Genomic DNA, 13,911 nt, shown 5'->3' with positions numbered 1-13,911 from the left:
TCTCACTCACTCAAAGGCAAAAGTTTTTTTTTTTTACCTTAATACATTCCCTACATTAAGTTAGAAAACATTCCCATATCTCTTCTACCTCTCGTCCCTAACTACTTACCTGACACCACTCTTTATCCTTCACTATCCCTGCCCTACTCCCAGCCCTACTTTCCTCTCCTCCTGCATTCACAGGTTTGGGCTCAATGGTTTATATCAGGGATGGGGGCGCCCTGATCTTAACCCTAATGAAAGGATGGGGGGTGCAGTTTGGCATCTTTGGCCTGGGAGCTGCATGACCTTGACCTGGCACTGAGTGGAAGCCATTTGCTCCTGCTGCTGTAAGTCAAATATTGTGAGGGGGGAGCTGGCTGTGGCCAAGCCATACTGTGGGTGTGCCTATGAAAATTCATGTCCCAGCTCGGAAACATGCCCATATGAGTGCATATGAGTGCCCCCATAGCACACAGCTTTCTATGGGGGCACTCAGAGAAGAGGAGGAGCAGACAGCGTTGACAGGGGACCCCAGAAGTAGAAGTAATACAATTGCACAGAGCAGGTAAGTATAAAACAAATTGACTTTAATATCATTTAAAGCAATATTTAACCCACAACCAAAATGTTATAGATTGCAGATTACCAATCCCTAAATGTAATGACTGATTTTTTAGGGCCTTTTCTCCTTTATTCTCATCTAGTAATCCAGCCAGTAACACATTCCCCATTTTAGGAGAGAAGCAATGGAGCTACTATTTGAATGCAACATTGTCAAATTGCGCAGAGGGTAGTCTTAGATGTAGATGGACTTGACTAACAAATTAACACCAAACTCAAGCTAACACAGTTACAATAACTTTTTTGTTTCATTTTGGGATTAAAGTGGTTGCAAAGATTTGTTTTTTATTTTCTAAATAGGTTCATTTAAACTAGTGCATTGTTGGTTCACTTACCTTTTCCTTTGATTTCCCTTCTAATTTTTTTTTTTTGTTTCTTTCTCACTTCCTGTTCCTCCTCAGTAATCTGTTCAGTAAGCAGTTCTGACTGACTTTCCACCGCTCGAATGATGGTGAAAAGCTTACTGAGGAGAAACAGGAATTTAGAAATTCAGACAAAAGAAAAAAACATTTAGAAGGGAAATTGAAGGAAAAGGTAAGTGAACCAACAATGCACTAGCTTAAAGGAACCTATTTAGAAAATAAAAAAACTAACCTTTACAACCCCTTTAAGGTTTTATGTTTTACTTAAGTGAATAAAATCTGGCCATTGTAAGCACACTTGACAGTGGTAATTGATTTGTCTCAACCCTCTAACTGTCCCTGACTTACTGGCTTGATCAAGAGGTGAAAATAAAGGGAAAAAAGGCTAAAAGACTATATCTAAGGATCAGTAAACTGCAATATATTAAATTTTTGTTTTTGGGTTTAAAGCCTCGGACATCAAACAAACTTTACCTTGGATTTTTGTCCGAAGAGAGTTGTCCGGTCACACCCATAGCATACACACGCTCTGACTTTTCTGCAAACTTTTCTAAAACTTTCCCAACATCACGTGTTTTTTCTGCTCTTTTCTGCTCTTTACCGCCACCCTTTGGTTAACTTCTGCTATTGTTGGTTGATTTTAACATTGGTTCTGAGCATGCGTATTTGCACTTTGTACAAAAGTCTGATGGCTTGCTGTACCCACGGTCGGACTAGACACCATCGGACTTTTGTTGCCGAAAAGTTTTCCGTTTGCAGACCAAACTTTTTGTCCGATGAAACCCGAAAAAGTTGGTTCGATGGAGCGTACACACGATCGGACAAATTTGAAAACTTGCAGGTTTTGAAGTTTGTTGGCAAAAAGTCCGAACGTGTGTACGGGCCTTTACACTGCTTTAATAATGTAAGTTTATATTGGGGCTATATTTATCCACGTCCACTCTTAAAGGGGTTGTGAAGGATTTTTTTTTTTTCATAATAAGCTTTCTTTAGGCCTCGTACACACGATAGGTTAACCAGAGGACAACGGTCTAAAGGACCGTTTTCATTGGTCCAAACCGATCGTGTGTGGGCCCCATAGGTTATTTAACCATAGGTTAAAAAAATGACAACTTGCTTTAAAATTTAACTGATGGATTGCTAACCGTTAGGTCAAAACCGATCGTTAGTATGCAAAACCATCGGTTAAAAAGCCACGCATGCTCAGAATCAAGTCGACGCATGCTTGGAAGCATTGAACTTCGTTTTTTTCAGCACGTCGTTGTGTTTTACGTCACCGCGTTCTGACACGATCGTTTTTTTAACTGATGGTGTGTAAGCACGACCGACCATCAGTCAGCTTCATAGGTTAACCTAGGACAACGGTCCTTCAGACCGTTGTCCTCTGGTTAACCTATCGTGTGTACAAGGCCTTACCTGCAGACATTCCTCTTTTCACTTCCTCATTGTTCGTTTTTGCTCAGAAGTTGCTCTATTTCTTCTCTGTTCTGTTCACTTCCTGCTTGTCTGATTGTTACTGACCACCGTGATGGGAGGCTTTACTGCGGTGGTCAGTGAAGTGCTCGCCCCCTCCTGGGAACTATATCTGTGCGGCAGGACGCTCTCTACGTGTTAGAGACTTCAAGGAGGTGTGAATTACTGGGCGTGCCGCAATGCATACTGGGAAATGTAGTTCTTACATGAACGAGCGCCGCAAACCAGGAAGTGAATGAGAGAACAGAAACTAGAACGCCGGAAGTGATATAGATGAAGGAATTTAATAGGTATTTACTTGTTTTTTTAACAGAATCATTACACTGTCTGTCTAGCTTGCAGACATTAATTTTAGGCAAAACTATTTTTTCCTTTACAACTCCTTTAATAATTGTATATTTTCATCATCAGGCTTCATCAGCCTTTATTAAAACAAGGTCATGCCAGGACTAAAATATGAACAATAAATCTGTCTAGCTTTTGTTTTTTGGCCAACTGATTTTAGTCTGGAAGTAGGGTTCCTTTTTTTCAATAGAAAGATGACTTGATGGCGGTAAGGGATTAGTATAGAAATGTAACTTGCTGGTATAATTTATGAATGCACTGTTGCACAATAAACCACATTGGGCAAATGTTTGCTATTATTACATGTCACAAGATAGAACTGTAATCTACAAAGTAAATAGTGGGCCACATTTGGCCAATGAAATACAATATGGCCAATTTTTTGATTGGCATATGTTTATTTTGCAAGTATTTTGGATATTTCAGGGGCTTATTTCAAATCTCTTTTTTAATGCACAGGAATAGTTTAAATGCTTGACGCTGACAGTACGCATATATGACTGGACTTTTTTCCATTGGGCAGCATATATGCGTATCTGTCTTTGAGACTGGGGTCTCACCGGGAACCCTGGGTCCTATACTAACAATTGGTGCCTTGAACTCCCTGTTCTGGGTCACCTGATCACTGTGATAGCCTCTGATTGGTGGTCTGTAGTCTGTGAAACCCTCCAATGTGTTTCTCTCTCTGTGAATGGAGGGAAGAGATACATTGTATCTTTCTTGCTCTCCTTACAGAGAGAAAATAAATCAACTGTGTGTAAAAAAATGTTTTATAAAAATAAAAAATATCTTAATCAAGGTTTGAAGTAGGTTAGGGCCAGGGTTAGTGTTTGGGTCAAGTAAGGGTTAAAAGGTCATGGTCAATGTATTTTGTGCAAGGTTTTTTTTAAGTTATTATCCTATGGGTAGCTGTCAACAATGATATATGTCCCCACACCAAAACCCGATATATTCAAAGCAAAATTGTAGCGCTACCAAAACACACTTCAGTATAAAAATTATGGAGTTACATTTTTTTTTAATTAACAATCTCTACACACTGGTGCCCCTTTTGGTATTAATACCCCCACTGCAGGGTATACTAATACAATATACCAAAAAATACAGTGATATTTATAAATATAATCAAAAGAAAAAAAAAAAACTGGGTTGGTGTGACCCCCCTTACATGCACTTACTGTATATAACATAAATGTGTCGGAATCAGGGGTCAAGTCCTGGGGAAAAAAGTGTGGGAACTCCCACCCAAGATCCACTACCCCACCAAAAAAAAAAAATGATACGCTCATATGCATAATTACTAAAATAAAGTTCTTTCTAAATCCCGTGATAACTCGCGGAAGACCTCCGCAATGTCTCCTGGGAACAATGACAAAAAGCTCCCAGGAGACATTGCGGCATTGAGGAAGTGACGGAATACCCGCACACTACCCGATGAATCCATATACAGGAAGCGGCCAGTAACATAAAGGATTACTAAGGTTCGCCTGCCCCTGACAGTGACTCGAGCTGGGCATCGCCGCTTAGTGAAGGATTGGCTCGGGCAGCTCGGCTGCTCTAGTCCTGCAAAGGGAACTGCTTCCTGCTGTGAAAAAAGTGCAGGACTCCGTTCCCGCAGGACTTGAGCCCTGGTCGGAACAGTTTATGGAGACCACTCAAAAACAAAAATTTCAACATGCATATCTTCGCTCTTCTCTTGATTTTTAATGAATAAATGTGGATAGCAATCAAAAAATATGCAATCTTCTTATTTAGTGCAAACAATTCTTAAAAGATAACATGCAGACAGACACCACGTGACTCCTCCACCAATGTTCCTAGCAGCTCACCTACCTCTATAGACCTATATACTAATAGGTCATAAGTCTATTTGCACTTTAAGTTGGGACCAACTTTAGTAATGGCTGCAGGTTCTTATATAGAGAGACTCTTAAGTAGTTTTTTTAAATAAATATTAAGGTACACTACCGCGACTTCAAAGTCGCACGAATTTGCAGCGATTTTGCCATGATTTCGCGGCCACGATTCTGCCACAATTTTGTCCTGATTTATGGGAATGCCTGTGTAAACTTGAGGTGTATGGACCTCAACTTGCATCAAAGTTGGACCAAAGTAGTAAAGGGACTACTTTGATCTCGGTGAGACTTGAAATCATCGAGTATGACTTGTCATGTGACCTTGCAGTCCCAAGTCGCACAAGTGTGAAAGGGGCCTAAAGATGACAACGCTACTCCTCTCAATTAAGATATGCAGTTCTCAAAAGAACACAGAAGGAACCATCATCGTGCAACATGCATAGACCCTTGAGAAAGTCACGTGGCGCGTGACTAAACGCATCAGGGTGGAGCCAGTGACGGCATTGCGTGATCGGACATCAAGCAATGAGAGGTGATAGCGATGGTTTATACTACTTTAAAGGGCTAGTGTCTCTGATTCTGCTATTACAACTAAGTGCACTAGACATTGTGCACATGAAAATGTGAGTGTATCTTAAGTAGCATTTTAAAATAAATATTAAGGTTTTTATGCATGTTGCACGATAATGGTTCCTTCTATGTTCTGCTATGATGGTTCATAGGGCTCAAGATCCATCCTGTGTTTTGTCAGCTGATTATTGAAAAAAACTGCCTCTGGTCATTAAACTCCACTTAAACTTTTGTTTCAATCGTTTTTATTACAATTTTAAATCATCATACAGTCGTTTACGTTCAAATATTTATCATGAAATAGTTAAAACAAGGATTTTTTGGTTACTGTAAGCACAAAACTACTTGAGGCTTTAATCATAATTTCTGGTTATTCTCTTTGCATTTATGAGACTAGTTGGTTAGTCAGAATGAATGCTTTGTTTACATTTGTGTTTTAGTCACTCTTTGTTTTATGTCTCTGATAAACTATCACAGAAGAGCCTCCGCATTAGTTCAAAACAAAATTATTTTGGAGCTCTGCCTTGCTTATATCAGTGTTTGATTGCAGCACATATTAGTAAGCATATTATTTTTCTACATTTCTACAGCCTCCTCTTTTGCCTGGTATTTTGCAGCTGCCCCCGCCTTTGTGGTTTTCCTGGTTGTAGCGATAATATTCGTATACAAACACAGGAAATCGGGAAATAAGAAAGATTATTCTCTGACCAAGTCATAAATGGTAAATGTATTTTCTTCCTAATCTATATAATAAATGAATCACTCAAGGGGAATTTAAGATGATATCAGTACTTTTATTCCATGCTAAAGATTTTTGTTTGCGCAAGACTAAATAGCATGTTATTTTTTTTTGAAGATACATTTAAAATGCTTTTTAATTTGTAATGCTTTATTGATTTTAATGGACTGCTATGAAAATCTTATGTGAACAGATGTTGGTACAAATGTGGGTTCCAAATTTTACTTCCATGAAATGGAAGGGACATCATTGCAACTGAGCATTGCTAGCACTACTATGAGAAGACAATTGGTCCAATAGGAACTGAGAAGACATCTGTTAAACCACTCTAAGGCCGCGTACACACGGTCGGACAAAACCGATGAGAATGGACCGAGGTTCAGTTTTAGCGGTCCAAACCGACCGTGTGTATAGCCCATCGGTCTGTTTTTCTTCGGTCCAAAATGTTAAAACATGCTTCAAAATCGAACCGATGGACCGCTGCCCGATTGGTCCAAACCGATGGTTAGTACAGAAAGCATCGGTTCAAAACCCACGCATGCTCAGAATCAAGTCGACGCATGCTTGGAAGCATTGAACATCGTTTTATTCAGCACGTCGTGTGTTTGACGTGTTCTGACCCGATCGGTTTTTGGAACGATGGTGTGTACGCACATCAGACCATTAGGCCACTTTGGACCATTCTCATCGGTTTGGAACGACCGTGTGTACGCGGCCTTAGATTGTCAGTGTATAGTAAAAGTAATGTAGGGGCAAAAAAACTAAATTACATTCCTAAGGCCCACAACAGCCCCTGCCACATAAAAAATAGTATATTCTTTGTGGAGCTTATTATCTGCGAGAAAAAATAGATATATGCGGAAAAGCTAGACCCACAAACTAAGATGCGCCTATAAACAGGCTTCACCCCGCCGACGTAACTTGCCTACGCCGGCGTAGGGTGGGCGCACATTTAGGCTGGACACATGATGGCGCTCCCATTGATCAGCCATTCAAATATGAAAAATGAGGGAAATACGGCGATTCACGAACCTGCGTGCGCCCGACGCAGGCTACGCGAGGTGCGCGTAAGTTGTACGTCTGGCGTAAAGTTATAACCCATAAAGGAGGTGCAACCCAGCAGCAGACATGCAAAGGTCTGCACCAGGGAACACAAGCCGGCGTATTTTACGTTGGACGTGTGTCTGGCTGGGCGTAGGTTACGTTCACGGGGTCACGCCTCATTTGCATGGGTCACGCCCACTTCCACCTACGCCGGCGTACGCCTTCGAAACCCACGCCAGGCTGGCGCAGCGTTGGGAGCACTGGCTTGCTGAATTCCATGCTTGCCTCTCTGCGCTGCGTTGGCGTAGCGTACATTGGCTATTCTACGGCGGCGTAATGTGCGCCGTGCTCTCTGTGAATCTGGGCCATTGTCTCTAGGGGTCCATGTAGAAATGGTTAAAAAATGTAGAAGAAGGGAACTGCCGCTCCAGGTGAGTGGACTTGTGCAATCAGTGTCCTCTCAGAAGCGTGGGTGCAGGCAATGCATAGAGCAAAATGTGGAGAAAAAAGATTGTAGTGCTGTGTTCTTTTTACCATTAAAGACAACCCTTTTTAAGGATTTTGTAGAAGTGCGGCTGTCCAATCTTTTTTCTCCACATTTAGAAATGGTTAATAAATCGGAAAAGCAAAGGGACAATATCCAGGGCCTCTTAGGGCTGCCGTCATAGAAGAACAGAAACCAGGTTAGATGTAGACGTTTCAGCAAACACTTTAATAGACATACAGTTTATGCAATCACATTTAGAAGTAGTATTAAGAGCATATCGGTCCCAAAAAAAGTCGAGGTGGCCGCTCCTGCAGACTGCTCCCATCATCCGTATTGTCCGGGGCTGTCTGAAAAGGTATCACTCCATGTAGATTGATGCCAGCTGAAAATCAGATCCCGCCTCCCCCATATTAAGAATCCTTTACTATAGCCAGCAACCATATCAGTGCACTTCAGCCAGGTACCTGATTAAGAGGCCAGCCACTCTCACCTGGCTGCTTAAGTAATTTCTCCTCAAAGCATGGCTCCACCCCAGGCCCTATGAGGGAACTCTATATTAACCTGTGCACTGCAAGTCAGCCATGCTGATCAATATTGTGTGTGTAGCTTTCGTGTGTGACTTGCTGTGTCTTCTATGTCTGATTCCAATTACTGATCTTGGCTTGTTCTCGACTATCCCTGCCTGCTTGTGACCCTGACCTTTGGCGTGTTCTATGTTTATACTTGTCTGCGAGTCGCCCCGAACTTTGGCTTATCTCCTTACTATTTCTTGTTATCCTGGGCTGCTGCTTCCTCTCTATCCTCCTGTACCTACTGTGAGCATGAGCTGGGAGACCCTGGGGGCCACGACCTGGAGCCAGTTGCAGCGCAGTCCATCCTCACCACTAGAGGCTCTGGTGAACACCTGCTGGCTCTTAGACTCCATGCCCTGGGGAATCTTGTGCTCTAGTGCCCTGTGGGATCCGTGTTGGTGCTCCAGTGGACCTGCCTTCCTTAACCACCCAAAGTTCCATCCGCAGCAGTCAGCTGTAGGGTCCACTACCTTAGCAGTGCATTCCTGACCCGAACTGTGTGCATCTGTCACTTGGCCTCAGGTGACTCGACAATAAGACCTGCTTAACTAAAGTGTCCCATACTATGTCTAGTATTGGCATCAGTTCAGAACTCTTTGTAGATCCTGCTGGAAAGTCTTTGCCTGCTGGCAGCCTATATATTGTCCCTTGCATTTTCAGTCAGTAAAACGGGTTCCTTATATTGGTGGTCACTGAAAAACTGACCCTTTACGTTGGTCAGTTAAAGTGTGCCCTCCTTACTTTAGCGGTCAGTGGAAAACTGACCTCTTATATTAGTGGTCAGTGAAAAATTGCACTCTTACATTAGTGGTCAGGGAAGTGTGCCCCTTATAATGGTAGTCAGTGAAAATGTTCCCCCTTTCATTGGTGGTCATCAAAGAAGGAACCCACTTACATTAGTGGTTAGTGGAAAACAGCTCCCTTACATAGATGGTCGCGTAAAACTTGTCCCCTTGAATTGGTGGTCAGTAGAAAAGAGCCCTGTTTAATTGTAGATTAGTGGCAGTTAAATAGATGTTTGTGGAACATGGTTAGTTCTCTTGAAAGACACTAGTTCTGTTTCTGGTTAATGATGTTGGTGCTGGAGCTATGCTGACACTTAGGCCCCATTCACACCTGGGCATAGCGTTTTCAGGCAGAAAGTCACGCAAATATACCGCAATTTTGACCTTGATTTTTGATGCGTTTTTTACCACGTTTTGCCGCGATTTTGGACAGGTCAAAAGGTCACCAATGTTAAAAGCAGAAAAACGCCCAAATCTGCATAAAAAAAAAGTCCCAGAACTTGTTTGAGCTTCAGGCATTTTGGAACTTCTAGCTTCAGGCGTTTTGGAGTGGAGATGTGAACCATCTCCATAGAAAATAATAGATTTTTTCCCCTCCAGCGTTTTGTAGCTTCAGGCTTCAAGCTACAAAACGCTCAGGTGTGAATGAGGTCTGAATGTCTCATCTTATTGCTGGAACCTCAGAAGGATTACACCCACCTTAAGGCTGCATTCACACCTAGGCGTAGGCAATAGCGGCGTTTTTATCGGCGTTTTTTTTTCGGCGTTTTGTCGCGCGTATTCATGCTAATATGCGCGTTTGCATACAGCGTTGTCCGACGTTTTTGTACTTAGACGTTTTTTTTTTAGCCAATAGGAAAAACTATCATCTTTTCATCACTTGTTGCTATGTTGGTAGATTTTTTTAATCTTCTGCATGGGCGACAAGTTCTATTGACAAAACGCCCGTAGCAAACGCTTGTTGTCGCGCAATACGCGCGTATGTGGCGTTTTACATTGATTTCAATGGAAAACCAAAAACGCTCAAATACGCGCATATCGCGCGTATTGCGCGACAAAAAAGGGTCCGGAACTTCTTTTGACTACAGGCGATGCGCGTCAGGCGCATCAGCGTGCAGATGTGAACCATGCCCATAGCCTTACATGTATTTTGGTCCCTCTGGCGTTTGTGCGCGTCGCGCTACAGGCGACAAAACGCCAAGGTGTGAATGGGCTCTTACAGCTTTGGTATGTCACTGGGTTTGTTAAAATACTTGATTATTTTGTATCTTCTACAAAGCTGCATTGCATGTTACTTTCTGTGAGGACACTACCATTGTCTAGTGACATTTATTATACTTCTTATACTATGGGTTTGATTTATTAAAACTGGACTGTGCAAAATCTGGTGCAGCTTAGCATGGAAACCAATCGGCTTCCAGTCATCGGGTAATGGATCATATATATCACCATGTGAAGTTACTTTGAACTTGAGGTTCATTCTCATGATCGGAATTTTCGATGGAATAAAATCCGATGGAATGTTCTGTCGGAATTCCAATGAAGCTGACTTCCATCAGTCTTGCATACACAATGTGAGACTAAATTGCAACCGTCCAAAATGCGCTGACGTAAAACACTACGACGAGCCGAGAAAAATAAATTTCAATGCTTCCGAGCATGCGTCGACTTGATTCTGAGCATGTGTGGGTTTTTTTCTCCATTGGAGTTGCACACAGACAATAGGAATTTCCTATCATTTTTTTCCATTGGAAAAAAATAAAACATGTTCTATTTCTAAACACCAATGGAAAAAAGTCCGATAGGGCGCACACACGATCGGAATTTCCAATGAAAAAAGTTCATCTGACTTATTTCATAGGAAATTCCGATCGTGTGTACGTGGCATAAGACAATTCCACCACAGAAATGTATGCCATTCTAAAACTGTTGGCAACACTGAAGTGTTTATTCCATTTATTTGTTTAAGAATAGCTCTACCCAACATAGATACTTCATTTGTGGGCAGGTATTTGTGGTTTGAAACACTTGATGGCTTCTTATCTCTCCCAGAAACTCTTGTAGTGAGATTTCCCCACTGTAGTTTATTTCTCCTTTCCATTGCATAAGCCAATAATGATTACATTACTCTGATGCAGTTGCATTCTGCAATTATTGGAAGGATATTCAATCAGGAAAGTGTGACCTCATCATGTGCTTTGTAACTGGAGCCAGATGGACTGAAAACTCTGATGGGAATATTTTGCTCCTGAGATGTAAGAATCAAACGTGATTTAGCTTGCCAGCAGCCAAATTAAGCTACTGCCTTACTTGGTTCACACTGACAGCGGGAATAAAATTGTGCAAGTTCAGCCCCCCCACCGGAACACTTTGATCAGTCCTACCTGCCATTCAGCTGTGCTAACTAAAACTTGTAGTGTGCACCAGGCATAAGAGAGTGTCATTGTCATCATTTCAACATCTGGCAGGAAATCTTGAGCAATGGTTGGTTTATGTGAAAATTGCATTGTATCACACTCTGCTGTAAAACGATATTATAAAGATGATGTTAATGAAAGGGTTGTTCTGCCTTTGTTTGGAAAGTCTGACATTGTTGAAGTTCATCCAGATAAAAACGCTGTTCATTTTATAACTTCCTTTCCCACTGAATTCAGATTCTCCTAGAGGCCAATTACTGTTCTAAACAAAAGTCCAGGCTTACAAACTAGTTTACTGTCATTTGCCTATGTTAGTTGTGAAAAAATTCAAACGTGGACAAAGTATTTATTTTATACCATAAAAAAACAAGGGGAAATGCAGCGCTAATATGTGATGAATATATAATTCATGTGGTTATTGTGAATAAAGTTCATGAAAAATAGTATAAATAAAAATTAGTTCTGGAATAAGAATTGAGTCCAGGAAAAAAGGTTAAGTGTAAACAAAATTCCAAAAACCGTGAAGAGAAAGTAATCAGTGATTAATCCAGCATACTTTTCTCAGAAAAAAGGCTGTTGAAAAAGTGATGTGACAAACTCCAAGTTGCTAATGGTGAAATAAATCTCTGCAGTACACCCGTAAGGAAAAATTGCCTGCTTACCAGAATGGAAGACTGCTTTGCATCAGTCTCATGGAGCATATGGGAAGTATGGTCTTCCCAAAACCAATCCGCCTGGATGATCAGAGTGGAACTCAGCAAAAGGTCCAAGGTGTAGCATAAACGATAAAAAAAGAGGGGATTCTCATAGCGTATTAAGTTTTTCAAAGAGGTAGGATTTAATAAAAGGTTGCACTTACAATCATATGATGAATAATGGGCAAAAAAGTCAAGGGAATCGCTTCCACTCCGATAGTCCGATGCTTCTCGCTACTCGATCAAACACACCGCCGGCGTTCAGGACGGAACGCGACGACGTCACGGCACCCTACGATCGTTTCGTCTCGATAGGACTTCAACGGGGGTTTACACCTTGGACCTTTTGCTGAGTTCCACTCTGATCATCCAGGCGGATTGGTTTTGGGAAGACCATACTTCCCATATGCTCCATGAGACTGATGCAAAGCAGTCTTCCATTCTGGTAAGCAGGCAATTTTTCCTTACGGGTGTACTGCAGAGATTTATTTCACCATTAGCAACTTGGAATTTGTCACATCACTTTTTCAACAGCCTTTTTTCTGAGAAAATTATGCTGGATTAATCACTGATTACTTTCTCTTCACGGTTTTTGGAATTTTGTTTACACTTAACCTTTTTTCCTGGACTCAATTCTTATTCCAGAACTAATTTTTATTTATACTATTTTTCATGAACTTTATTCACAATAACCACATGAATTATATATTCATCACATATTAGCGCTGCATTTCCCCTTGTTTTTTTATGTTTTGTTGAATTGTACACAATTTATAGTGCTAGCAGCTCATTGTTTATGTTATTTAAATTTTAATCATCAATCTAATTCAGCGCAGCGCCAGCCTTTTGTTTTTTTTTCTGTTTTATTTTATACCAACTGCATGCACAAAAATGTATATAATATATTTTTTGGCACATCACAAAAATATATACCAGATCAGTTGTTAAAAGTGCTACAGTGCGGGGTTACTATACTTTTAAATGACTTTCTTTATTAGTAAAAAATAAAAAATCAGTTCTAATATTTGCTATTTAGCATAAATAGCAGGGACTTTATATAAATAAATAAACAAACAATATATGTATACTGCATATCAACGGTTAAACTTTTTTCCTAAGTTACTGTATGGTCTAACAATTTATTCTCCTTGTTGCTTTCTAGGAACTGTGTTCTGGACATTAACTCAATCCTCAAGACCTTCTGATGAATAATCATATTCATGATGAGCAAATGATTGTTTGATGTTGGAAAGGGAGGATAATATATATAGAATATATATGGTAGATTATATACAGTATATGCGTATATGCATCTGAACTAAATAGACCCAACCTATAAGGCTCCATGCACAATGGGCATTTGTAATTTGTGCTCCGAGCATTTGTCCTTGAGCGCATACTGCCCTAAGCGTTAGTACGGCTGGGTGCGATGTCCAGCCCCATCCAGCCACAGCTTCTGATAATGAAAGGCTGCTGCCCATGGGGCTGGGTGGTAATTGTTTTGTCTTGCAGTTTACAGTTAGGGTAGTCAGTTATGCTTTGTTTGAAATGCCCAGGTCTGTTATGCCTCGTACACACAATCGGAATTTCCGATTGTGTGTACTTTTGTGTGACTTTTTCCATCGGAAATTCCGACCGTGTGTATGCCCCATCGGAGTAATTCCATCGGAAATTCTGATGAATTTCATGGGAGTTTACATAGAGAACATTTTCCTCCGATGGAATTCCGCCGGAATTCCGATGTAAATTTGGTCGGACAAAGTTCCGATCGTGTGTACGGGGCATTACAGGTTCACCTTAACGCTATAATGAAATTATGTAAATTCATGTTTTTTATGGTATAATGGTATTAACATGGATGTAAATTTGTATTATAATACTGTGATTTTATGCTGGTTATTATGTTGTGTAAATGTAATAAAGTTATTGGATCTTCATCATAATGTTTGATTTTATTGTGAGT

The 13,911-nt window shown here is 40.8% G+C and overlaps 1 protein-coding gene across 2 annotated transcripts in view; it reads left to right on the top strand.

The window, feature by feature from the left end:
* The window catches only part of IL1R2 (interleukin 1 receptor type 2), a 35,823-nt gene extending 22,287 nt beyond the window's left edge, over nt 1–13,536 (top strand). Inside the window, exons 9-10 of one of the 2 annotated variants that reach the window (XM_040336415.1) lie at nt 5,800–5,930; nt 13,111–13,536. In XM_040336415.1, the coding sequence (XP_040192349.1) occupies nt 5,800–5,927 (128 nt within the window). In that variant the 3' untranslated portion in view covers nt 5,928–5,930; nt 13,111–13,536. The remainder of the gene's footprint in view (nt 1–5,799; nt 5,931–13,110) is intronic. The other variant, XM_040336416.1, reaches the window with a different exon arrangement.
* The last annotated feature ends 375 nt before the right edge of the window (nt 13,537–13,911 follow it).

The sequence above is a fragment of the Rana temporaria genome, chromosome 2 (assembly GCF_905171775.1).
Source record: "Rana temporaria chromosome 2, aRanTem1.1, whole genome shotgun sequence".
Taxonomy (NCBI): Eukaryota; Metazoa; Chordata; class Amphibia; order Anura; family Ranidae; genus Rana; species Rana temporaria.
The sequence above is the reverse complement of the archived record's forward strand: the minus strand, read 5'-3'. Positions and strand labels throughout refer to the sequence as shown.